Raw genomic sequence first — 25,247 nt, forward strand, 5'->3', positions numbered from 1 at the left:
AGTCCCTCTTCTATCAGTGTCTGGCTGGCAGACCCAGATTTGCCATTCTCAGCAAGAGACCTTAAGCTCTGTACTGAGGGTTTCCTGGGTTTGCTTGCTCTGAACTTTTCTTGACCTGCTTATAGCTCTGTTTTACTTGGTTGAGCTGTAACAGCAATTTGTCTGACCAGGTGTCTATAGATAATTTGTTTTACTTCTGTTTATCTTTTGTGCGATACAACCATAGTTTTATATAAACAACATTGACCAGCAGTTATTTTATGTAGACTGAGATATTTACAACTAACATGATGACACAGTAGAGAAAAATGCAGGCATGGTATGAGAGCAGAGGCCCTGAGAAGTGGAGATGCGGGATGCAGTGCAGAGGAGGACAGGCACGGGATGATAAGAGATGAGGCAAATGCTTGGCATTGGAGACCCAATGGCTGTGAACAGCTCACCCACGGTCTGTTAAAGAAATACAGACCTGGAGCTGAACAAAACAGGCTTTAGGCATAACAAAGAAAAATTATCCAATGTGCATGAAAGACACCATACATAGTGAATTCCAGAAGCATTGTGGAGCTGTGCAAGATATGCAAGTGTGTTGGTAAACATATAAAAAATTACCCAGCTGGACTTTGGAGTCAGGAAGAATCCAGCAACACCCACATAATATTCTTCCCAGTACTGAAGGGCTACAAAGCTGAAGATTCACCCCCAACGACTGACTTTAAGATCCAAAGGAATACCACAAGGAAGCATAACACCAGGAAAACCAACAAGAAACACACAAATTTATTACAGTTTTAGTTGCATTATCATAATTATTGAGACATTTCTGTATAAAATTATCCTAATGCATTATTATTCCTTCTTTTTCTGTAATAATTAGTGGTAGAGTAAAATGATTCTTGAATTGGAGTGTTATGAATTCAGTTATACTAACAATAATTTTTTGGGGTTTTTTTATACTCATACACAGCCCGTATATAAGGGTGTTTCTTCTTTTCCCATAAACAACTGTGAGCGTAACAAAGGCCAAGTGGAGGGCCTCAGAGAAAATAAAATGGACAGATATAGGAGAAGAGAGTGCAAACAAAGACAAGGTGAAGAAAAAAATGGGGAAAAAAAATAAAAAAAAAACAGGCAAAGAGCACTTCAGAGGGAAAGGCAAGAAAGAGATATGGAAGCAAAGTTTACAATAAAATTCCTGCAGAATAATCAAATCTGCCATCAAGTGCTGAGCAAATTCAGCTCTCCAGCCCAACAGTATAACAAGAGAAGATGGGAGCTCTCTCTGCAGGTACCCACATGGGAGCAAGCAGCTACTTCCAGAGATTTGCAGACCCAGCTGGGCTTACACAGTGAAATCTGGCTCTACACTTCAGGTCTGCATCGAGTTCTCTACAAGAGCTGTTCCCAACACACCATGAACCCTCAAAAGCCGAATATGTGTCTTCTTTTAAAATCAAGTCCCAAAGGAAAAATATATCCTGCTTGCAAGCAATTGGCTAACACCTCTGTTTTCAGCAGCATGCACAGCCAGAGTATTCCCTCATTGTGCCTGAGCAACTCAGGAGCAAGGAGAAAGATCTATACATCAAACTAATCATCTGAGGCAGACAAACATGACAATGACAGCTCACGGCCTAGGCCTCAGGGCTTTAGCTGTTTTACCACGAGCAAGAAATGAAGCCAATATTAAAGTGGCATTAATCAAATGAGCAAAACAAAAAGTAATGAAATTTAAGTCTCCGTCTGCCAGCCCCCTCCCCACCACCATCTCCCTAGGGAGGATGGTCACAAGTGGGGTAAGGCTCTGGGAAGGCTCCTCCAGTGCCCATCGACCCATCATTGATCTCTCCTGCATTCCAGAGCAGGCAGCAAAATCCCCCACTGCGACAAAGAAACTGGAGCAGCTTTTCCTACTGAATGCTTCAGTAAGCATAATCCATGTTGTATCTCTGTAAGAGTGTCAGAGACAAAAAAAAAAAAAAAAAAAAAAAAAAGGCAAACCCCCAAACCTGCTTCTTCGAAAGCATGGATTTAAAGAATCACTTGCTTAAATGGTCAGTTTTCTACTCCTCTAGGCATGGGCAAAGCTCACAGCTGCCTCAGGCAGCAGGCTGCCAGGTCCACAGAAAGGCACTAAAGCCTCTTGCCAACCCTTACTCAGAGCCCTACAAGGTAAGGTTGGCAGATGCTGAAAGAAGGGACAGGGGAGAGTCTGCTTCTCCCCACAGCTGCTGCTCATGGCACAATGCATGGGAAGCCTGCTGCAGCTCCCAGACCCAAATATCCAGAGCACTTGCCAGCTCCCTGTCCCAGCCCTCCTGCTTCTCAGAGAGAGAACAGCTCAGATATTGCCAGATTGGCAAAGTTTAATTCTACCTATGTTATCTTTTTAGAAGCCTTGTGAGAGCTCTGCCTTTAATGGAAGATGAACATTTACCTCCGCTTTGCCTGTATCTCAGCATAATACACAGCATTTTAAATGCACTGAAAATTTTCTTCAGAGTACCTAATGTGTATCAGTTGTCAGGAGATCTGAAAAGACAGTTTTCCTGGAAGCAGAAGCAACTGTGATATAATCCAGTTTTATCTTTTCTCTTGTCACAGAGAAATGTTGTGAGGTTAGAGCCCAAGACTAAGAAGCATTAGGTCAGCATTGCAAAAGCATAGCAACTGACTCCAAAGGCAAGAAATTGGCTGGTATCAGCTCAGTCAGTCCCTGACTGCCAGCTGAAAGAACCAGGTTCAGGTGCACAACAGGCCAATGCATGTGTGCGTTGCAGGGCACAGCTTCCAGCACAGCCCAGAGGGGAGGGCCAAGTCCTACATCTGGTTCCTAAGCAATAGTCAGGACACTTGTAGGCATGCTTATAATAAACAAAATACACCATTTCTTGGCACTTCTTAGCTATTCTAGCATGATGCTCTTTCACCTTTAACTCATTGCCTTCTGACACTGAGTGAAACCCAAGACCATTTACAGTGCCAGATTTTCCAGGAAGAGGAAAAGGATTGACTCCTTGTTGATCATACCTGGTGATGGGATATATCGTTTGGACTGTATGTGCTTCTTTTAAGTTAAACTCTGTGATTTGTGTCAAGGTTGCCAGGAGACACAGTGCCTGTTTTGAGATTCTTAGAAAGGGTGGAGCTCAGCTGAGGCGGCTGGTATCTCATTTTCATCCCAGACTTTGCTATTCAGTCCCCACTCCCTCCCCCCCCCACACTCTTATGCAAGCTCAGGACTTGGCTCACAAGCAAGTCATGCTGCTGCACCAAGGCACCGGTTGCTAGGAGGTGTAACTGCTGCAGAGATACAGAGCAGGTAGAGAAGAGAGCAGGCTGCTACCTGCAGGCACACAGGCTTTTGGGAACTCGAGCTCTATGCCATCCCCCTCCTTTTTCAGTGGGCATACCCCAGTGGGTTGCAGAGCTTCAAGCTGAGAAAAGGCCTACATGTTCCAAAAGAGCCAAGGCAGCAAGAGCTTTGCAAACACTCCTCTTCCCTATTTCACTAGCACGCAATAGCTTTCCAAACCTGTCAAAGCTTCCCACTGGCAGAGCTCTACCTGAGTGTTTAGCTCTGTTTTTAAAGAAAGCAGATGTGCTTATTCTCTTGCTTCAATTTCTTTGCACATAAACTGCAAGTGACCCTCACCCCTGGACTGCTTCCCCGCCCCCCTCCCCTCTCCTTTTTTCTTTTAAAGAGCAACTTCCCTTTCGTTCACATACTAGTTAATGAGATCAAAGCACGAGGTAACAAAACAGCCACCTATATGGGATTATTACTAATTTGCCTGCCAATTTAAAAATCCAGTTGGTACAACTGGCACACCCAAGGATTGAGGACAATCAGGGTTTCTCTTAGGGCAGGTTAAAGTCAGATATGATCAATATAATCATTAAAATAGCAACTGCTGTAGCTATTGTGACAGGCATGGTAGCACTTCCCTTTTGAGAGAACTGAAATATTTGCCCTGGAACTAAGATGGCAGCAGTAAGAAGCATGTACTATATAGTGCTCCTTAACATGGTTTGTCAAGCAACCCAAACAGCAACAAACTCAGAGGATTTCTTCAAGAAGCCCCACCTTTCCCTGCTCGCAGTCTCCGATAGGGAAGCTTCAAGGACAGTTAAGTGCTTTTACTGTGACAAGAATTTTCATTGCAGCCTTGCAAAAGATAAAGCATTTCCATTTCCCTACTCTCACTTTCTTCATCACTAACATTTTTGGCAACAGCTAGAATCTTCACTAACATTAATGTTCTTCAGGACTCAGCTAATACTTCTGGCCCCTCAAGAAGCACTGCACAGGCAGTGCCTGGACCTGCCACACCAGTTCTGTGAGACAGTGCAGGACAGAAGCTACCTAACTAGACTTACCCTACCCACACCACCCAGCTTTATTCACAGCTCACTCACACCATTGCAGCATCACATATAGAAAGAAAACCCCTCTCCAAGATTTCCATCACTGGAGGGGAGAGCACATTCATATTGCCTGCGTGCACAGTCAAGCAAGGAGCCTTCTTTGGCCCGGAATAAGGGTCCTGAAATTCATTCTTATACTAAAAACCATACCCAACTTCACCATCAGTTTAGCACAAAAGTTGCTTATAGTTAACACAATTGTGTGCCATGCTGTGGTACTGAAGGGTCAGAATTCAAAGGTAATTAGTAATCAAAGAAATTGTATGTAAAAGTACTCTAATGTTCAAAAGAAAATACAAAATATACCACTGAAGAGATGCCTACACAACTTCCATCCGATTTCCTTCTACAAAACCATTCTGAGAGCATTTCTTTCCACCACTGCCCCATTCTGCTCTCCTCTCTCTGTCAAGAACCAGGCTTGCTCAGTGCTTGGAACAGGTACAAAGGAGAACACAGAAGGAGTACAGTTGGCAGCATCTGGTGTTCTTTGCCATAATCACGTCCTTAACTTTCTATGCATACACCTACCACAACGTCAGCTGAGCTCATGTCCCATTCATGGAACCAACTGTGTGACGTTCAGCAGCAGCAGCAGCACACTGCAGAGGCTCTAAAAACCAGCACAACGTGTCTTTGTGGACTCTACCACCTTGAAGGATGGCTGGCGTGTGGTGTTGGGAGAAGAGTGTCCAGACTAGCACAGGTCAGGATTGGTGTACGACACAGGACCTTACACACCATCTTTTTTTTTTTTGGTAATATAGTCATCTGTTTAATACCCAGCTCCTATTATCTACAGCTCTGTAAGGGAGAAAATAGAAAAAAGTCACTTTTATTTTTAGAAAAAGGTGCGAGCTGGGAGAAGCAAAGTGATTTTCTCTACCATCCAGTCCTGTGGCAGACTAAAAATAGAAAGAAATAAAGTCTGTTCCCCATGCTCTACAACACATTGCCTATTCTCCATTGCTGGCATTTTTCAGAAAAGTCTTCCTGTCCTTCAGACAAACTCTCAGTATCATTCCAAATACAGAGCAACATAACAGAATACAGAACAACACTCTTCTGGTGAGACCCCACATCGAGTACTGCATCCAGCTCTGGAATCCTCAGTGCAGGAAAGACATGGACCTGTTAGAGCAGGTCCAGAGCTCGACCACAAAAATGACCAGAGAACTGGAGTGCCTCTCCTGCACCTCTCCTCCTCTCTCAGCTGAGAGAGCTGGGGTTGTTCAGCCTGGAGAAGAAAAGATTCCACAGAGACTTTGTTGTGGCTTTTCAATATGTAAAGGAGATTTACAAGAAAGATGGAGACAAACTTTTTAATAGGGCCTGTTGTGATAGGAAATGTGGCTAATGGCTTTAAGCTAAAAGAGAATAGATTTAAATTAGAAATTCTTTACAATGAGGGTGGTGAAGCACTGGAACAGGTTGCCCAGAGGGCTCATAGATGCCCCATCCCTTGAAACACTCAATGTCAGGTTGGACAGGGCTCTGAGAAAACTGGTCTAGTTAAGATGTCCCTGTTCACTGCCAGATGTGTGTTATCTGATGACCTGTAAAGGTGCCTTCCCAATCCAAATTCTGTGATTCTATGATCTTTCTGCCCCCAACCCTGCAATTTTGAAGGTGGGAATGGGAAGGAAGATTAGAGTTACCAGTTCACCTCTGAACTAAACCCAGTTTTCTGCTCAACTGAAAGCAGCATTTCCCACATCCTAAGGAGAGCCTCAGGGTGCTCTGGTGACCTTCTGGGAGAAGGCACCTGCTCCCACTCATATACTCCCTCCTCTCTCTACAGAATTCCTGTGAAGAAATTTGTAGAACATTTCCCAAAATTTTTCATTTCAGTTGGACCATTTCCCTGAAAAATTCTCCCATCAATCTAAACATCAAAAACCATCTGGCAATCTAATCAAGCCATGGCTTCCTGTTGTGGCTTTTAGCCGTTTGGTTGGGGTTTTTTGGCTGGCGTTGTTTTGGGTTTTTTCTTACAAAAAGCAGCAAACTGCTACAAAGAGACTACCAGACTTCAACTTTGATTCACCCTTGAGTGTAGAGAGTGAGTACTGCCTGTCACAGTGTGGGTCCTCCCACTGGAAAGGCTGCAAGAGTAGGTACAGATTGCTGCTCCTCCTGGGGGAGGGGGTTCTATAGCAAGACAAAGCAAGCTCAGCTGCAGAGTCCAGTCTTTCCCAGGTGCCTGACAGAAAGGAGGAATCAGAAGCAGGGATGAGTACAGGCTCACCCCAGATAAAGTGGAGTGCACGAGGGAAGTTTTGGGGGAAAAGGCTCATATCACACGGCTTCTGTTGAAACACAGGGAATAAACAGACACATTCATACCTGGAGGCTTGAAGGAGGATGCCATATCAGACCTATTGCTGCTGCCAGATCCTCAAATAGAAACTGTAGGATAAAGCATCACATTTCATCTCTATTTGTCCCAAGGCTGTAGCAGCCGGCTACAGAACAGTGACCCACCCCCTTGTAACTTGAAGGTTGGATTAACATATGGCACTCTGGAGAAGTAACCAGAAGCTCTTTGCACAGGAGAACCGCACTCTATGTACAGCTGAACAGCAGTTTCTCTCCAAGGGACCTGGCAACACCAAACATCGTCACTGCCCTGACTAGTCTTTCAATACCAAGGTAAAAATACAAGGTAAAAATCATGCAGGATCTGAAGCCTAGCGTCCCACAACATTCCCACAGTCCCCTACAAGAGCTACTCCACTGCTGTCAAAGATGGCATTAACTAACTCCCAGCCAGCAGCTGAGCTGTCAGACTTCGGGCTTCACACTCCCAACACCTTTCCTCCAGCTGTCTGGCAGAACCCCAGTGCTGCAGTCTTCAATGCAGCACAGACAGGAGTACTTAGGGCAGACTTGACAGTGTCCCTCAGGTTTAGTAAGAAGCTTTTCTGTCCAGTTATTTTGAGAGTTTGTCCTATTTTTCTCCCTTTTCTTCTGGTTTACAATGGGTCTGCAGCTTTGCAGCTACCTCATTATTTAATATTCTACCAAATGTTGGGCCATCCATTGTTTGTTGAAGGTAAAATATTTAGACTAATTAGACAAGAGATCAAAAGCAGCCCCATACACACACTTGGGGACTGGCTGATGAAAACTGCCTGGAAGTCAATTTGACAGGCTTGACTCCAATTCTGCCAAGGGCTTAGACCAAGGATGTTTGCCTGTAGCTCTAGGTGATTGCTAGTACTGCTTCATTTGTTTCTTCATCTTCTCTTCTGCCAAACCAAGTGAGATTAGAGCTGAACTAGATCAATACATGACTGTTCAGCAAACAATTCTACTTTTTAGGTGCAGTTTTATTAGAGAAATGTGGATTCAATGTGGAAGAGCCTCCAGTACTCACAAAAAGGGAGACCAAGCAAAAACCAATGTAGAAATTCTTGCCTAGCTGTATGGACATAAACAGCTCACACAAGTAAGACTGCCCCTACTCCATCAGGCACAGCCTCAGTGCAAAGATGGGGATTCAGAACTGGACCCAGCTGCTACCAAGATTGGAAGCAGGCAATTGCTCCAGAACTTCATAACTGTTACTTGTGAATGTCATGGGTCAACAGTAAAAGAGCAGGGGAGAGGTCATAGCCCCTTGAAATCCACCTCTGCAAATTAAAATATCAGTTACGATTATTTGGCCTGAGAATAAAGCACTGTTGCAAAGGGGACCTCCATTCTTTTGTCCCAAGTGCAAAGACAAGACTTTGCTCACTTGCCAGAAATGAAGACTGCATCAGCCTTCCTCAGCCCACCCTCCCTATCTAATCTAGATTAATAAGGGCAAGTGGTGAATGGAAGTATTTTACACTTCAGGTCTACATGCCTCAGTGCAGATATGTTCCTTTCTGTCCAGTGGGTATTTAAGACAGGGAGATTTGAGAGTCAAACAAAGTATCCCTACTTCTGAGAAATCTGCTATTGCTGGGAAGGAAAGAGAAGGGTTTGTCTACTTTTCATCATCTTTTTGGATGCCAAAACCTGGTGTTGTTCACTTTTGGCACAGAAAATTTTGTTTGGTTTGGTTGTAATGCCCCAGCTCAAGCCAATCGGCAGTATAGATTTGAATTATATCTAATGATTTCTGTCAAGAGAATTTTCTTATCTTTGTCTTTGGGTCTACCACCACAACTGTGCCAGCTAGAAAATTTCCCCAGATGCCATGTACGCACAGTAGCCTCACAGAAGAAATGCATTAACAACAGTCCAGATTCCTGGGAGATGGGGAGAGGAAAGAGGTCTAATCCTTGAAAGGCAACTGTCCTATTTCAAGGAAGACAAAGCAAACTGCCTCTGCTGTGACCAAAGATGCTGAAATTTGCTTTGAACCATACATGGGGACCTTCTCTTCACTTTAGGGTAGGTTTCTACAGTCTTTACAAAACCGCAGGATTCTCTTTTAGAAAAGAGCATAGAAAGAAAGCACAGAAATTCTCTTTCACAGGTTTGGGTAAGTAAACTTGAAGGAAGGAGCACCAGCAGAACTGAATATATCTACTGGCAACCTAGCAGTTCAAGTATTTCAATATCCCTATACCACTTCAGGCTGCATTTGGGATACAGCCCATTAGCATTTATGCTAGGAAAAAACTAGTGAAGAACCATACCTGCACAGAGCAGTAAAGCTTTGCTCAAGCTGCACATGTACTGTGTACAGGTAGAATGACTCTGTAAGGAAGTGGATTCCTTCTGTGAACAAAAGCAACTACCATTGTGGCATCCAAGCAACGTGATCAATTAATTAATAAAAACAGGCTCTGAAATAAGGCAGGAATACTTGTCATCTTACAAATTAGGATTTCATTGTCCATGTCACCACCCATTCTAACCTGACCACAATGGTCGTAAGTCTTAGATCCCAGTTCAGAACAGCATTTTGCCTCATTCACCGTCAATCATCTACTAGATTTGCCTCTCATAATTAGTTCCTGTACATCACTGACCAAAACCTTCCACTTCCAGCAGGAAAGAAGGAGCAAGGCAACATCATGCCTGGTAAAGTTACACAATGTTTATCCTAAATGTTATTCTTCCATTGTGGGTTATATGCAGCTTAAGGTAAAGGGAAATTGCCCTAGGCTGATAATTTATTAAGTTGGTTAGTGATCTGTCTATATAATGATGGAAAAATATGATTAAAACTTTACAAGAGACTTCATGGATGGGCTGGAAACCACTTAGCCTTACAGCCTATCCACCAGAACTGGAAAGGGGTATTTGGGAGCAAACCAACAGTCACTTCTGGAAAAGAAAAGTCTTCATTCTTTCAGTGGGATTTACCACTCAGCTGTGTGAGACAGCTCCACACATGCTGCACAGGCTTCTGGATGGATTAAAATCAATTCACTCATTTCCTGTTCACCCTCTTCCTCCCCTCACTGTGATACAGACAGGACCTGACACATCTTGGATCAGTAGACAAGGAGCCAGAAGAGGTATGACTCAGAAAGGCTGACAGAGTTAAGTGGCTTCCACTTGGTACTGCAAATCAGCTGAGGATGAGGCGTGGAACAGTGGAAGACACAGTGAAACAAGAAGATGAGACTGTGGCTGGATGCTGCTGCAGTGCAGGTTGGCACAAGAGGCTGCTGCACTGACATCCAGCGTGCACAGCACAGCAGCAGTAAAATAAAATTTGGCCCTGACAGTTGTGCAGTTTTCTGATTTGAACACTCATACAGCTATTCACTTCTGAATATTAGTTGTCCTATCTCACCAAAAAAAAAAAAAAAAATCAAAGTGAGAAAGCTGAACCAAGACCAAGTCTAACTCTTCAACAAGATCTTGTGGCAAAACACAGCAGGAAAAAAAGACTCAGTATCTTCATTTTAACTTTGATCATAAAGCTTCTTTTATTTTTCCTCTCCTCCTATCTACGAACAAGGTGATTCATTCTGAAATGGGACAGAATGGGGGGCAAGGAACACTAACATTAAACATCCCTGAAATCTATCAGAGTGAATCAAAATTGATGAGCAGAGCTAGGGAGATGCTTCAGCTGACCAGAACAGAACAGCATAGTGTTTAAAAGACATGGAACATTGAAAGCACAAGTACTACTTTCCTGCTCCTATGGCAGAAAAAGCACAGGCAGGCCAGTGCCTCACCTGAAGATCAGGTTCCCAACCAGTTATCATGACCAACTGAGAACCAAGCAAAGAAGAACAATGAAAAGTAAAATAAATCAGTCAGTCACGCCAACCTGACAAGGCTTAAAAAACAACAGTAAACACAACACCAAACCCAAAAGCAGATAAGCTGACTAAAGCTATCTTAGCAGTTGGTCTAAAATTTAAATGATAGACATTTCACAATCCATTTTTTTTCTTTTTTAATATTAGTCATCCTCAGAGGATTTCCTTAGTTTTGTTTCCCTTCTTGTTTCTAGGAAACAGAGCCTCAACTAGCTACTGAAAAAAAAAAAAAAAGAAAAGCAAAAGAGAATAAACTGAGAGAAGAGCATGGAAAATGCAAAGGAGGGGGAAAGTGAAAGCAAAGGAGGACAGAGCATTAGTCCTGCCACAAGAAGTAAAAAATGTAGTACGTTTCTGTCCCACTCACTCTCCCTCCAAGAATGACTTTGTTACTCACTCCATAACCCTAACAGAGATCCAATTATGCAATTTTGTGTTTATTTAAATAGCCAGTCTAAGAACAGGTAAGTGCAGTCAGTAGATGCAAGACCTTTGGAGAGGATGCAATTTTCTCTCCTATGTTGTCTTATCTCCCAAGACAACAGCCTTATATGAAAGTGGTGGCCTACAATATCTGAAGCACTTGGCCTGTTTAGTTCTTCACGTCAGACATGGAGAAATGGTTTCCTATAACACAACCATCCCACAAGAAAAGGGTCAAAGTACCAGGATCAGCACAGCGCCTGTCACACACTGCCAGAGAGGAAGCCTCATTAGGGTCAAAGAGGAGAAAGGATAAGAGGTGCAAAAGCCAGTGAGAAGAATAGGAAAAATAATGTAACACAGCTCTTTGGCACCACTGAGGAGTTTGAAATGAGTTTGGGTTGCATTGGGAATTGCTTCTTTCAGCAGTTTAAGAAACTTCCCAGGAGATTCAGAAATTCCAGGAAAGAGAAAATTCAGGAAAAAAATCACTTTTTTAAAAAAAATTACTTTAGGCAAACCAGAGACCCAAGTTAAGATTATGCTCAAAGAACACCAAGGCTTCTCATGCACAAGTCCTCATTCACGGTTACTTGTATGTGAATGTGGATGAAGTCAGGATGCCTAGGGCAACTGTTTTGATCTCAACCAAATGAATCTAGGTATGTTGAAAGTGTTCTTAGGAAAATACAGAATTGTTACGTAAATTCAGCTTTTAGGGGTTGGACAGACTGGAAGAGCAAAGCATCTGCATGTCAGGATTGCAAAACCTCAGTACATGAACAGTGGGCTGAGGAAATCACTGGAGCACAGTTGAAGATGACCAGGTTGCATGGACAGGTCATGAGCCAATTGTGCATAAGCCATACCCTGTCCGCTACATCAGACTCATGTAAGTAGCTTTGATGTCCAGTAAATGGACAGTTCTGTCTAAATAGCAGATCCCAGAGGGTTGTAATGAGTGTCACAGGGTCTAGTTGGAGGCCTGTCAGTAGTAGTGTCTCCCAAGGTTCAATACTGGGCCAAGTATTGTTTAAGTCATTCATCAATGACTTGGATGAAAGGACAAAGTACCTCCTCAGCAAGTTCACTGGTGACACAAACCTGGGATAAGTGGCCAATACCCCAGAGTGCTGTGCAGCCCTTCAGAAGTACCTCGACAGGTTGGAGATGGGCAGAGAAGAACTGTCTGAAATTCAACAATGACAAAGGCAGGGTCCTGCACCTGGGGAAGAATAACCCCATTTACCAGTAGAGGCTGGGATCTGACCTGCTGGAGAGCAGTGCTATAGAGAAGGACCTGGGGGTCCTCGTGAACAACAAGCTGCCCAGGAGCCAGCAGTGTGCCCTGAGGGCCAAGAAAGCCAATGGTATCCTGGGGTGCATTAGGAAGAGGATTGACAGCAGGTTGAAGGAGGTATATTCTGCCACTCTATTCAGCCCTGGTGAGGCCAAACCAGGAGTGCTGAGTCCAGTTCTGGGTTCCTCAGTACAAGAGACATGGAGTTTCTGGAGCAGGTCCAGAGGAGGGTTACAAAGACAATTAGGAGACCGGGGCATCTCATACGAGGAAACGCTGAGGGAGCTAGGCATGTTCAGTCCCAGGAAAAGACAACTGAGAGGGGATCTCAACAATGTATTTAAGCATACTAATGAAGGGTATCAAGAGGATGGATCCAGGCTCTTCCTGGTGGTGCTAAGCAATAGGACAAGAAGCAACAGGCAGACACCGATGCAAAGGAAGTTTCACCTGAACATGAGGAAAAACTTCTTTACTGTTCAGGTGACTGAGCACTGAAACACATTGCCCAGAGAGTTTGTAGAGTATCCCAAATATTCAAGAATCATCTGGACACAATCCTGTGCAATGTGCTCTAGGATGACTCTGCTTGAACAGGAAGGTTGGACAAAATAACACACTGTGGCCCCTTTCAGTCCTACCCATTCTGTGATTCTGTGAAATTCAAACAGAAACAAAATAAACAAATATAAACAAAATAAAGCCAGAAAGGCCAGGATTCTTGCAAATCAAGAGAAATTAACTGGAAATCAGAGTTGGGAAAAAATCCAAGTAAAACATAAACGGCACAAACTGAAACTGAAAACAACAAACTGAACTTGCATCAACTTAGTAAGGTCTGCACCAGTACCTCTCTCATGTCTTGACTCGTTAAGTAATGCTAGTTTTGTTAGAGATAGCCTTGACTACAGCAAATCACAACAGCATCACAAAACAGGCCAGACATAGAACAAAAGCAGCAACTCCTATAAACCATTAATCTTTTACAACATACATCTACTATATTCCTGCCCAGACAGGGCAGGTTTCCTGCCCAGGCCATGAGATGTTACCACCAACAAGTAAGAACAGGAATTTCCCTGTAAAGCCCTAAGGAACCATATAACCTTTTAATTAACCAAAAGAATTCCCAGGTGTATTCACATTTAATTAAATCAATGTCAGGCACGCACAAGCTCATCAGAGGACATTGCTATCAACAAAACTAATCTATCTTCAGCTATGCAAAAGCCCCAAATATCTGTGTACTGCACTTGTTTTCTTCTCTCTCCTTGCCCTCTCCAAGTGTGAACATATTCAATGTCAGAAAAGATGCAGAGGAAGAGGCAACACACACTAGAATATATTTGCCTGGCTCCAAAGAGTTCGAGCATAAAAGATGCTGTCAAACACTGATGTGGATATCAAACTGCCCACTGACAGAAAAAGAGGCAATGGGCAGAAAGTAAACACATGGTGTACTTTTTTTCTTCTGTCTGTATTACTGTGAGAGCAAACACTGGAACGTGCTGTCCAGAGAGATTGTGGTATCCCCATCTTTGGAGATACGGAAAAGCTGTCTGGCCATGGTCCTGGGCAACCTGCTATAGGTGACCCTGCTTGAGCATGAGGGTTGGAACAGATGACTTCAAGAGGTTCCCTCAACCACAACAATGCTGTGATTCTGGGAAATAGGATATCACCAGGACAGGTAAAAATTTCTAGCCAGTTTCACTGACTCCACCTCTCATTCTAGCCAGAAACACAGAATCTTTAAATGTTGCTAGCGTGTTTCTTGTACCCTTGAAAACATCACCTACAATTGCTCTGGAAGTTCCTTTTTTCTGATTCCAGCTTTCATGTCTTAAAAGTATGTCCATGCAACACTACTTTGAGACTGCCCTTAGACTTCTCCTTTAACTTGTTGACCAGCAGAATGAACAAGCTCAAAGAAAGCCAAACTCACATTGATTCCTGTAACCCAGCAGACCCCTCCAGCCCTCACCTATCTCTCTAGAAGTAGCTCTTTTGCTCTCCATCAAAGTCTCCTTCTGGATATCTCTATTTGGACCTAGGCTACAGTTGATAGATGTGTTGCGCTCCAGAGAATCCACACAGATTCAAGTGGGTTCAGGCTGTCAGCCTGAAATCTTTCCTCACATTTGAATGAGGAACTTGGTAAGTCATAAATTGCAGGGCACATACAAGAAGGCTTTTGTCAATTCATTGAAAGCATCACTTGCTCCAATAGTTATTTACTGGCTTGAGAATCACACTGAGTTATGTGTAAGTTCACAACGCTACAGAACGTAGTTAAAAGCCCACAAAATGTATTTAACTTCCATCTTAGAGCAAGAGGAAGGAGAGTGGTTCCATTAAAAGGGATCCCATTAAAACTTGACAATGCAATCTCTCTCCCTTGCCAATTACGCTAACAGTGCTGACTCGCATCATTGTCCGGTGTTTTAAGAACAGCAAATAGCTGTCTTATATAAGACCACAGCAGAAACACCCTGAATCTTTATGTTAATGCATCAGTCCTGGTTTATTTTAGCTTTGAAGAATGTGGTTAGTGACTCACCCTGCTGGATAAGCAACGAGGCCAGTTCTGGGGTCGCAGGCTAATCCTCTTCCTCCCGACACAGTTATGCCCAACACTTTCTCCAAAGTCACCTAGTGCATGCAAGAAAGAAAACAAGAAGTATCATGAAACGTGAGTGCAGTTCAAATAGAGCCGTGCACAAATGCTGATGGTCTAGTTCACACTGGCTCCTAGAAATTCACTGAGAAGCATCTAGGTACAGAGGCAACCCCACTTAACAGGCATAGCAAAATACCGCTGGCATACAGAGAAGGAGTTACCAATCCACTTATTGCTTTCTCTTTGCCAGAGCGTGGCAAAGACAGAGGACTGCAAGCAGCAGATAGGACTGGTGAGAAGCTGGGATGCACGTTCACTGACCGCAAATTCCCATCCTCCTAGTAAGAGCAACAAACCACTATCTCTGGATATTTCTAGAGATACCACTATCTCTAGAACTTCGGTCTTTCATGAACAGTTTCCAGGTTGATCCATTCTCTTTGTCTCCTCCATCCAGTGGTAGATGGTTCGGCCTAGTCCCAGCCTCGTATTCCTAGGAACTGAATAGTCAGTTTTTCCCACAGTGCTTGAATTGGAAGCCACAACCAGTGGCATCTAGGGCATCCCTTCCCAGGAATCTTGACACAGATCACCTTAAACATTCACAAGCCTGCATACCAATGACCCATGCAAGAGACAGCAACCTAAAATGCCCTGCAGCCCCCTCAGGCAAAGATCTCAAATATTTTTAGGAAAAGAAAACAAATGCAATTTGGAAGAGCTACCCGGGAGACACAAAGACCTCTGTGACAAGAAGCCGATAAAAGCAAAAAAACAAAATGGGAAGAGGGTGACAGATGGACATGACCTAATATTTTGGAGAGCACTCTCCGGCACGGAAAGCATTAGAATTCAGCAATTAACCCATAGCAAAAGGTTGCAGTGGGATTACACAGCACAAAATCTGTGGCATTAAAGGACTCAACCTCTGAGCACAAACCAGTTCTCAGCCCTGGGGCTGTTTTGACCGACACAAAATTATTCTCTTTCCTTTATATTTGCACAGCTTGATTTTATTTCTAATATATTTGTTGCATACATTCCTCTTCAGCATTGTTATTTGTGCCAAACTCAAGTATTTTACTGGGTCACAGTCTTCTCTTTTTAATTATCGTAATCTAAGGTATATTTGGTTAAGGTCCTAAGGGCATGGACGCAGCATAAGAAGTTACTATTGTAATAATTACTACTATCTTTAATAGCTGCCCTGAAGACTAACATCTTATATTTATACCAACATGGTGCACAAAAGGCGGGGTGGAGCAGGTTTCCCACGCCACCCTGACCACATGCTTTACCAGATCTGAGGAGTTCAGCTGTAGGGTGAAGAAACAAGGTCTCACTGAGCTCATGGCTCAGGTTCCGAGATAAGGTGACAGAAGTAACCCCACACAGAGAACCACCTTGTTTCAACCACTTTAACATGAGCCATCCATGCTTTCAGCTACTTAAATTTGGCCTGTCTTCAAACCAGTGACATGGAAAGTAGAAGATTCATATCCTAATCTCTGCAACAACTTGGTCTTTTTTTTCCCCTCTTTGTAATAATATACCCCAGAGATTTTAAAACATTATGATAAAACACCAAATTGTCCCCTTCCCTTTCAAAATGAGTATTCCTGAAAACATGGCTTTTACAAAACTCCACTGGATTTTTGTTAAGTAAGAAGATACAATTAAAAATGCATTTACAAAGCCACCAGTAAAGAAAGGAAATAGTTTTGTTTCAACTTAATATTGGAACAAAAATGCAAAGGTTGGGGAGAGAAGTGAGGAAGGTTAGGAGGATATTTACTCTTCCAGACTTGTTAACAATACTTCAAAATACATTTATTTTTAAAGCAGCTTCAAAAATGCAGAGAGAGAACTCCATGCTTCTACTGCTGAGATTCTACCTCATATCAGCAGTTCCCAAACTAGGAGAAGTTTAAATTCCTACAGAAACCGCATCTTTGACAGGGAAGAAGGAAGTGGAAGAGACATGTGCCATTCAAGTAGTCCCATCTAGATAAGGCACCAATTACTTGATGCTGTCAGCAAACATCAATTTAGCAATGCTGTGATTACACTGCTTAGCACAGGCTTTAGCTCCGGCTGACTGTAATTGTAACTATTCAAAAAGACACTGCTTGACCTTGGCTATGCAGATATTCAGCAGCAATTCAGCAACCTGCTTTCACCAACAGGTATGTTTTTGCTTTGCAAGGACATTTATCAAGCCTCTCAGTGTGCAGTCTTACACCCCAGCTGAGCTGAGCTGACCTTAACAGCAGCTTGTTTTGGAGGGGACAGTTCCTTCCTCCCTTATCCTACTCAGTCTAATTACATCCTCCTCCATTCTCTCATGCCAGACAGCCCTGGCATGGCAACTGCCAGCCCAGCAGGCCAAAGCAGCAGAAAACCATGTTCTACTTCTTGTTTTCTGTTTGTTTTTCTGTTTGCCAGCCTGGAGAAAGCCACAGGAAACTCAACACCAGGTAAAAGAAAAACTATCCCTTTCACTGGCAATCCAGGTACACCTCCAAAGCCCACTCTGCACTTGTTGGTCTGGAAACATCTGGCTCCTCTGAGTCTTTAAGAGGAAGAGAAACCAAACAGGAGCACCACCTGGTTTGTCTGGACACTCTAATCTCACCAACAGCAAAATGTCACACTTGCTCCACCTTCCTCTCTCACTCTGGAGTCTGTGGAGGTCCCCTGCTGCTTTGCCAATAGACAGTTTGTGGCTATGCTAGGAGGTGGAAAGTCTGCCTTTCTCCTATGGTCAGCGCATAGCTTGACATAAAAGTAGCTCAGTTTTCTTGTCCAGTTACTCTGCAGCCAGTGAGTATCTTCTGGCCTCCAACAGATCGCCTGTTCCTTTAGAAAAAGACAACTATCAAGGCCACACCTCTGGTATGACAGACCTAGTGCCACATAAACAGATACCTGTATACAGAGACCCATAACTAACTTTCTGGAAAAGGCTTTCCCTCTTTTGCTCCAAGTCTTAGCTTTAAAAAATACCTAATTTAAAGAATCCAAAAAGTAACCCTATGAGCCTATCCAATGGATGCTCTTACAACACCTTTACATGATAATCCTTGAGTATTAAAATAACTTGCATCAAAAAGGAGTGCATATAAATTTAAAATGTAGTCTTATGACACTTATGACACTCCCACCATCCTACCCACAATACACCACTGCTTTATCCCCATGACCAACCTCCAGACTAGGTCACGTAAGGGCAAGAAATAGTCAGTCACTTGTCACAAAACTTGGCAGAATGAAAAACATTTCAGAGTGAAAAAACAATAGCTAACAACACAGCATGAACTGGATTCCTCTCAACTTGCCAGCTAAAATGAAGAAATTTTTAATACAATTAATTAGGGCAGAAGTACATCAACTTTAACTTCCTAATCTGGAATTAAGATTTGTCAGTAAAGGGAAAATCTGTTGATACAGGTCTGCCATTATCCCACTTCTGAAGTTACCACTTACAACAAGGTAAGAACCCAGTTCCTCCTGTGGTAAGGGTAGTCTCCAAGTCCTACACAGCTGTAACCACTGCCATTTATACAGGTCTCCCAAGTGGTACTTCAGAACATCCCAATCAGAAATAAGTGCCCTGACACATATTTCCAAGTCTGATCTGAGCTAACCACGGGGAGATCTGAGATACTGGGTGCATTACCAATAGCTGCCACGTTGGCCCAATTTGCATCCTACAATCATGAGATATGTCACTGCTTGCTCAGGCCGTCACAGGCAATTAATGGGCCACCTCACTATCCTCATCCAAGCCTGGAAACAACTGCGAGATTAAACCTGTCATTTTGTGTACCTAAATTAGAGGCAGGAGAGGAGGCTGACTATCTGCATTTGTTACTTCATCTCGAGACTTCTATTAATAGTATTTGGCACTTTCAGTCAAGGTTCTCTACATGACTTGCAAAAGTTATTGGATCGATCCACACACACCGTTCTGCAGCTCACCTTGCATTGCCACTGTGCCATCTGTAACCACTCCATCTCCATTCCTGTAAGGTCAACTTTTATTCAAGTTTGGAAGATGAATACACACTCTTAGGCACCAAAACCTGTGCAGCTGACACGTGTCTTGCAAAACCTGATATTTACCCATTTTACAGCCTTAAATCTAAATTTGGCTACTTCGAGTTGCACAAATGTGTGAAAAAATTGTAATGTCTAAGCAGATCACTTATCCTGTTCCTTCCACATCAAATCCCAACACTGCCAGATGGTAGGACCAAACCAGCAGAGCCCTGAATTGCAGGACTTGAGGTACCAACAGGTATTCATGGCAGTCAGGCCTTCCCAGAGAGAGGGGCTTCACTGCAGCCCAATCCCACCTGAAAATCCAAGGGCGTATCAGAGAGCAGACCTTGCTTTCATCAGGTATGGTCCCACACAGCATGTGGGGAAAGCCCATGCTTGGGTGAAAAAGCCATGCCATCTCTGCCTTACCACAGAGATGCAGATAATCCTTTCAGAAAGACTGGCCTAAACAGTCCCTACCAGCCTTGTTTGGCTTTTCAGGAAACAAACAGCACAAACAGCTGCTCCTAGGTCTCAGAGAGCAAGTGTGAGCTCTTTCTGTTGTTTTGAGGAAGTTACCACAAACAGTTGCTTCCACATGCTTAAAGGACAACACAGAAATCTCTCAAGGATCAGCCCAACTTCGCACCCCTGCAAACACCTTCCTTCTTCCCATCATTTGCATTCCTTTGGGACCAACTTCACCCCCCTGCAAACACTTTCCTCCTTCTCATTGTTTGCATTCCTTTGGGACCATCTATACTTGCAAAGCCACACAGCAGGTACAGAAGGCAAACACTGTGGGCTGCACATCCAGCCAACATGCTGTTAGAAAGCAGTAGTAGACACAGCCAACACAGCAATAATTTCCACTAAAACAGGTGTTAGAAGGGACAACCCAGTCACAGTGACAGTCCTGCCTGACCTGCGCTCACAGGTACTCTCCCTACAGCTGCACTGTTTTACTACTGAACCACTGCTGCCGGGTAGGAGCTCCTGTATCTGTGCCTGTTTGCCCACGAGCAGATTTCCCCAGTCTGCCTTCCTCTTAAAGAAAGAGAAAAAAAGAAAATTTCAAGAGAAAGCCATTTTTAACCAGGCATCCCTCAAAGAGATTCAACTGTAGGTTGAATGGTGCTGCTACTGACTTCATCATCCTCCCCAGACCAGCAAATGACTAAGTAGGAGTTCAGTAGTATTTCAGCCCTTCATCCCTGTATTCATATGCTAAAGAAATTAGAGTTTTCTGACTTGATCACCTCACCTCCTGCTCTCTACATTCTCTTTTGGGTCCAAAATCTCATAATTCTCTACAAACACAATTTATTTAAGCATGGAAATAAAGAAGCAAAGCATTTGAGAGGATGTATGCAGTTCTCTGGTGCTCAAAATGACAACCAAGGGGATAAAACTGGGGTTACTGTACAGAGCTGCCCATATGTCCAAGTATCTAGGGCATTAGGCAGGAGGCTACAGCCTGGGAAAACCATGTCCACCAAGCAGGTACGTCTGCTCGAAACTTCATGAGATTGGCCATCTTGGATCAGAGACCAATATCTAGCCCTGGTTCATGTTTGCATTTGCAGCCGTAAGTGAAGGAGAAAAGTCAGGAAGAACAGCATCATAAAGAAATGTACCGATAAAGTTTAAGAGCAGGGAAAGAAAACTTAATTCTTTGTCACCTCCCATCAGACTTCCAGTCTCAAAATTCTCAGGTTTTAACTTATTTCAGTAGAAATCTCTACCATGAACTTATCCACTCTGCCTACAGAAGCTTAGCACTCACAGCATTCATTTTGGCAAGGAACTCCATAGATCTGGTATATTTTGCAAGAAGAACCATCTTTCATTACTTGTTTTAAACCTCCCTTCTAATAGTTTCATTTGGTGTGCCTCAGTTCTTGTACAGAAAGAGACAGTGAATAGTCAGTCCTCACCTACCACCTTTAGGTGGCTCATGATTTTGTAAAGAGCTACACTATCACCCCAAGTCATCTGTGTTCCAAGTACAAGAGTCTTCACTTAGTTTATGGCTCTCCTAAAAGCCATTTCATATCTTTCAACCGTTCTGTGAACCACCTTCCAAGTCCACTATATCCTTCCTGAGATGAAGGAGAAACACCAAGACTACATACAGCTTTCCAGGTGTGGTCACAGGAAGCGTTTACAGAGCAGAATAATATAGTCTGGTTTGTTCTCCATTTTTTCCCCATTAATACCTTACTCTCAATCTGCCTTTCTGGCATCTAGGATCATTTACAAAGAACAACAAAAAGGTCACCCTGCTCAGCAAAGTCACAGATAAGAACTCCTGCTGCTTTGCATTTGGAAACTTATCCCTCATTCTCTCCTGTCTGCTCCCCTATGGAAAGGGAAATCCTATTCCTGAATTAACGGTTTGATTTCAACATGCCCCTTCCTCTCCACGCCTTTGTGAGAACTTATTCGTGAACAGGAGCATCCTCAGAAGGAGTTCTTGCACCACAAGTATTCCATTCCATTCCATTCCACAATGGCTACTTCAATAAATGTTCACAACCAGACATTCTATTTTAAAAGCCTTCCCATGGGCCTGTGTATAACAGAGTTAACATTTCAATCCATTTAATTAAGTAGAGGCATCGAGTCAGCACTAAAAGACAACATCCATCAGAGTTCATCTATCATCCACTGCACAATGAGCCTGCCCTCATCCCTCTCCTGCCTGAAAGTGGGCATATTAATAATGTATGTCCAAAGGCACGCAGTCCTGAAAAAGCAGTGGACACAGAAATCCCTGAGATACATAACCCACGAGTGTTACTTTGAAAAGCCTTCCTTAGCACATCAAGTAACCAGTTGCAACTAAGTAACCATCTTGCCAGAGGAGTGGCTACATAATCATCTGTTCTTTTGCCTTAAAAAAAAATGCCCTTACTGCTTGACTTGAGACCCCAATGCTCTTCTGTCTAATACACTGACACAGGGAGCTCCAACATCAGGCCTGAGTTTCACAACATGTTGTGGTTTTCGCGTCTGTCTCTCTATATTCTGCTCTCAGTTTTCAGCACCTCTACATGCACTCCAACATGTTTTCCGTGCTGCTACAACAGCAAAGTCGTATCAATGCGCTCTGGCACCCAATACGTGAAAATGCTGAAAATGTAGCTGTACATTGTCAGCGTCAGCATTTAAGAAATAGCTGTCTATCTTACATAAGTAAAACTTGATACAGAGTGCCAAATCTCACAGCTGGTCCTGTTTGTACCTCTCTCCTGCTGCCCCCGAGCCCCATCGGCAAAAAAGCACGTCTAACCTCCAGGGACAGCACACACGTTGTAGGCTCTAATCCACCGTCTGAACACACTGTCTGATCTGTTACTGCTGCAGAAAAACAAAAGCTTGAAGTTTTACATTTAGCTCTGCTGAGCTTAGTTTGGCACATTAAACACAGAGCACTAATTACAGTATACTGTTCTACTTAAGGGGCTGTCAGCATTTCCACTGCAAAGCCTTCATTTCAGGGCTTTATAACACAGCTGTGAAATATTCATCTTGCACTAGAGCTTGACATGCAAAAGTCTGGCTTTGGCCCAGGTTCCTCTGCCTGTTTGTTTTTTTGGGAGTTGGGGTTTTCATTGTTGGTCTGGCGGGGGGAGGGCTGAAGATGAGTGGATGGAATTAACTGCAGGAGATATTTGACTTGGAATTAACTGCAGGGAATATTTGACTTACAAAAGCACACAAACAACAAAACCACTCAGTTCTATAGTTGATGTCTGTATCCAATGAGTTCCCCTGCTTTTGTATATGCATATAGAATATGCACTTTTAAATTTCTTTTATACATATATATGTATATATTTTAAATTTTTTTAAGAGGGTTTTCTATTCCCTCTCTCCTCTCCAGACTGAGCCCTCTGTCCCTCAGCATCCAGACTACTGTCCTGACAAGCCTGGAGACTGAAAATATTCCACCTGCAAAAGGTAACAATAGTAAGCCAAGCTCCAACACATGACCAATTCAGAGCAGTCTCCACATCTCTCGCTGTAAGCCTCGTAAGTCCTGCTCACAGCCACCACTGCAGACTCTCACCAATTGCCTAATTGACCCTCCAGGAACTACTCCAAGACCAACCAACTGGTTTCATGTAACACACCACACAGACTAGTTGCAACGTTTTAAGCTGTTTCCAGCCAATGCCCAGTTTAAAGCAGCATTCATGGGGAAAAAAGGATTCAGAGCTATGTCTGATCATTGAATAAGCCCTCACATTTTAACCAATGTAAAAAAGAAAAAAAGACGGGGGGGGGGCAAAACAAAACAGAAAAACACCTGACCAGAACATGATAATCTGCAACAAGCAGTTGCCAATTCTATGCAATTTGATTTCAAGTTAACCACTTCAAGAACATCAGGGAACAATCTCCCACAATGTGAGTTATGAATGGCACTCCTTGGCACAAGAGTAGTGTGGGTAGAAACCAACTTTCCCAAAGGTTTTGAATGTCTGAGTTATGCGAAGCAGTACATTACATATGTAAACCTGCATAAACGCAAAGGTGGGATGGGGGGTATTCCAATGGAAATGCTGGGCCTCAGCTCTAATGGCTCTGCCAGGTGTCACTATAATGGTTGCACGGGGGTGTGCACACATTAATTAAAAATTAGCCAGACAGCTGGAAGAACGGGGAACAAATCAAGGAGAAAGGGAACACGAGCAACTCAAGAGTCCCTGCAGGCTGTCTTTCCACATCATGTGTGCGTGCATTTGTCCACCTCTCCACAGAGCCTCTCCTGCCTGCTCTCCCCTTCTGGCCTCCCCACCGTGCTGGCCGCTTTCAGCCCAATTCCAGCTGTCAGGACTGCATTCCTGACCCGTCAGCCCCAGCTGTCAGGGGCTACGTGCTGAATCTGCACTCTGCCTTCTTCCTCATGCACCTGGAGAAAGGCAGTCCCAGAGAGGCCATAAATACCATTGCATAGCCCCAGGGAGTGGGTGGGAGGCTATTAAAAGCACCTCTACCAGGAACCATAGCGAGGGAACTTATAACTGACAGCAGCACACATCTGCAAGTGTCTCCATGTCGTGCAAAAGAGGATATGCAGAGGGTTAATTTCCTATCAGCTTCTGTAGCACAACCTGCCATTATTAAATAATTACCTACTGTTTCTTCACTTAACACAAGCCTGGTCCACCAATTTTCTCTTCCCCATGACCACGTCAAGGTCCAATTTCTTCTTAAATACTGCAAGGATGAGGAGAGGCCCATGTAACCTTATTAGCCTTGGTTAAAGGCATGACAAGCAGTGGTTTCTCCTCCTTCTCCCATTCAGTCATAATTCTCACCATAAAAGCAACCCCAACTCAGACTTTCAGGAGATTTCACAAAACCCTCAGAATATCTGAGCTCCAGAGATACATGGGTGGTGAAGGGACAATGGGTGGAACGAGTGTCAATTGTCCACCGTTGCCAATGTCGTGATGATGCTATTTTGACTTTGGTGTGGGAAATTTCTTTTCTTGATGTGAGCAAAATTTGTGAAGACTGTGTGATGAATGTATGAAACAAATAAAAAAAGAAAAAGCAACATTAAACAGGCTACAGGTATTGCTGGCACATAAGGGTCAATCCTGATTTATTCCAGACTAAGCATCTGCACATGGAGTCAACTGGAGCAGCTCCACAGGCAGTCGAGCCCTGTGGAACACAACAGAGAGACACACCTGTGTGGGTAGGCTTCAAAGAAACCCTTCCTTGAGCTCTTGGGACCTGGAGTTGTGCAGGATCACTTCTTCACAAGAACCGGATTTTTCCACTTTGCAAATGTGCATCACTTTTTCACAAGGAAAGAGAGCAGACAACATACCAGATTTTACATAGAGGGTGCTTTTGCTCTCCCATATAGGCAATTTGTCCAGTGATTTTCTTTTTTCTTTGTAGTAGAAGATGGAATCAATTCACTTTTCCCTGCGCCAAGAACTACCTATACAAGGATTAGGTACATGGGAGAACTTGCAACACTACCCTAATCTGTCTGTGTTACATATCAGTCTCCTCCAAATCCATGCACAGGGCTTGAATACAGGCAAAGAAAGTGCTTCAGTGAGAGGAAACAGAAAAAATAAATAAATAAATAAATACAGTTCCCTTGGGCAGCATTTCAGTTACTCATATAAGGGTTTGAAATCAAGCAGGAACAAATGGTTCTCTCAGAATAAGTTAATCA

General features: G+C 43.4%; 1 protein-coding gene across 5 annotated transcripts in view; it reads right to left on the bottom strand.

Annotated features, from left to right (window-relative positions):
- The window catches only part of MAPKBP1 (mitogen-activated protein kinase binding protein 1), a 101,207-nt gene that overhangs the window by 57,225 nt on the left and 18,735 nt on the right, over window positions 1-25,247 (bottom strand). For all 5 annotated transcript variants that reach the window (XM_027750227.2, XM_027750229.2, XM_027750225.2 and 2 more), the window contains one exon: window positions 14,933-15,024. In XM_027750227.2, the coding sequence (XP_027606028.2) occupies window positions 14,933-15,024 (92 nt within the window). The remainder of the gene's footprint in view (window positions 1-14,932; window positions 15,025-25,247) is intronic.

Source organism: Pipra filicauda, unplaced genomic scaffold (assembly GCF_003945595.2).
Source record: "Pipra filicauda isolate LSUMZ 115617 unplaced genomic scaffold, ASM394559v2 scaffold6_size6359152_pilon, whole genome shotgun sequence".
Lineage (NCBI taxonomy): Eukaryota > Metazoa > Chordata > Aves > Passeriformes > Pipridae > Pipra > Pipra filicauda.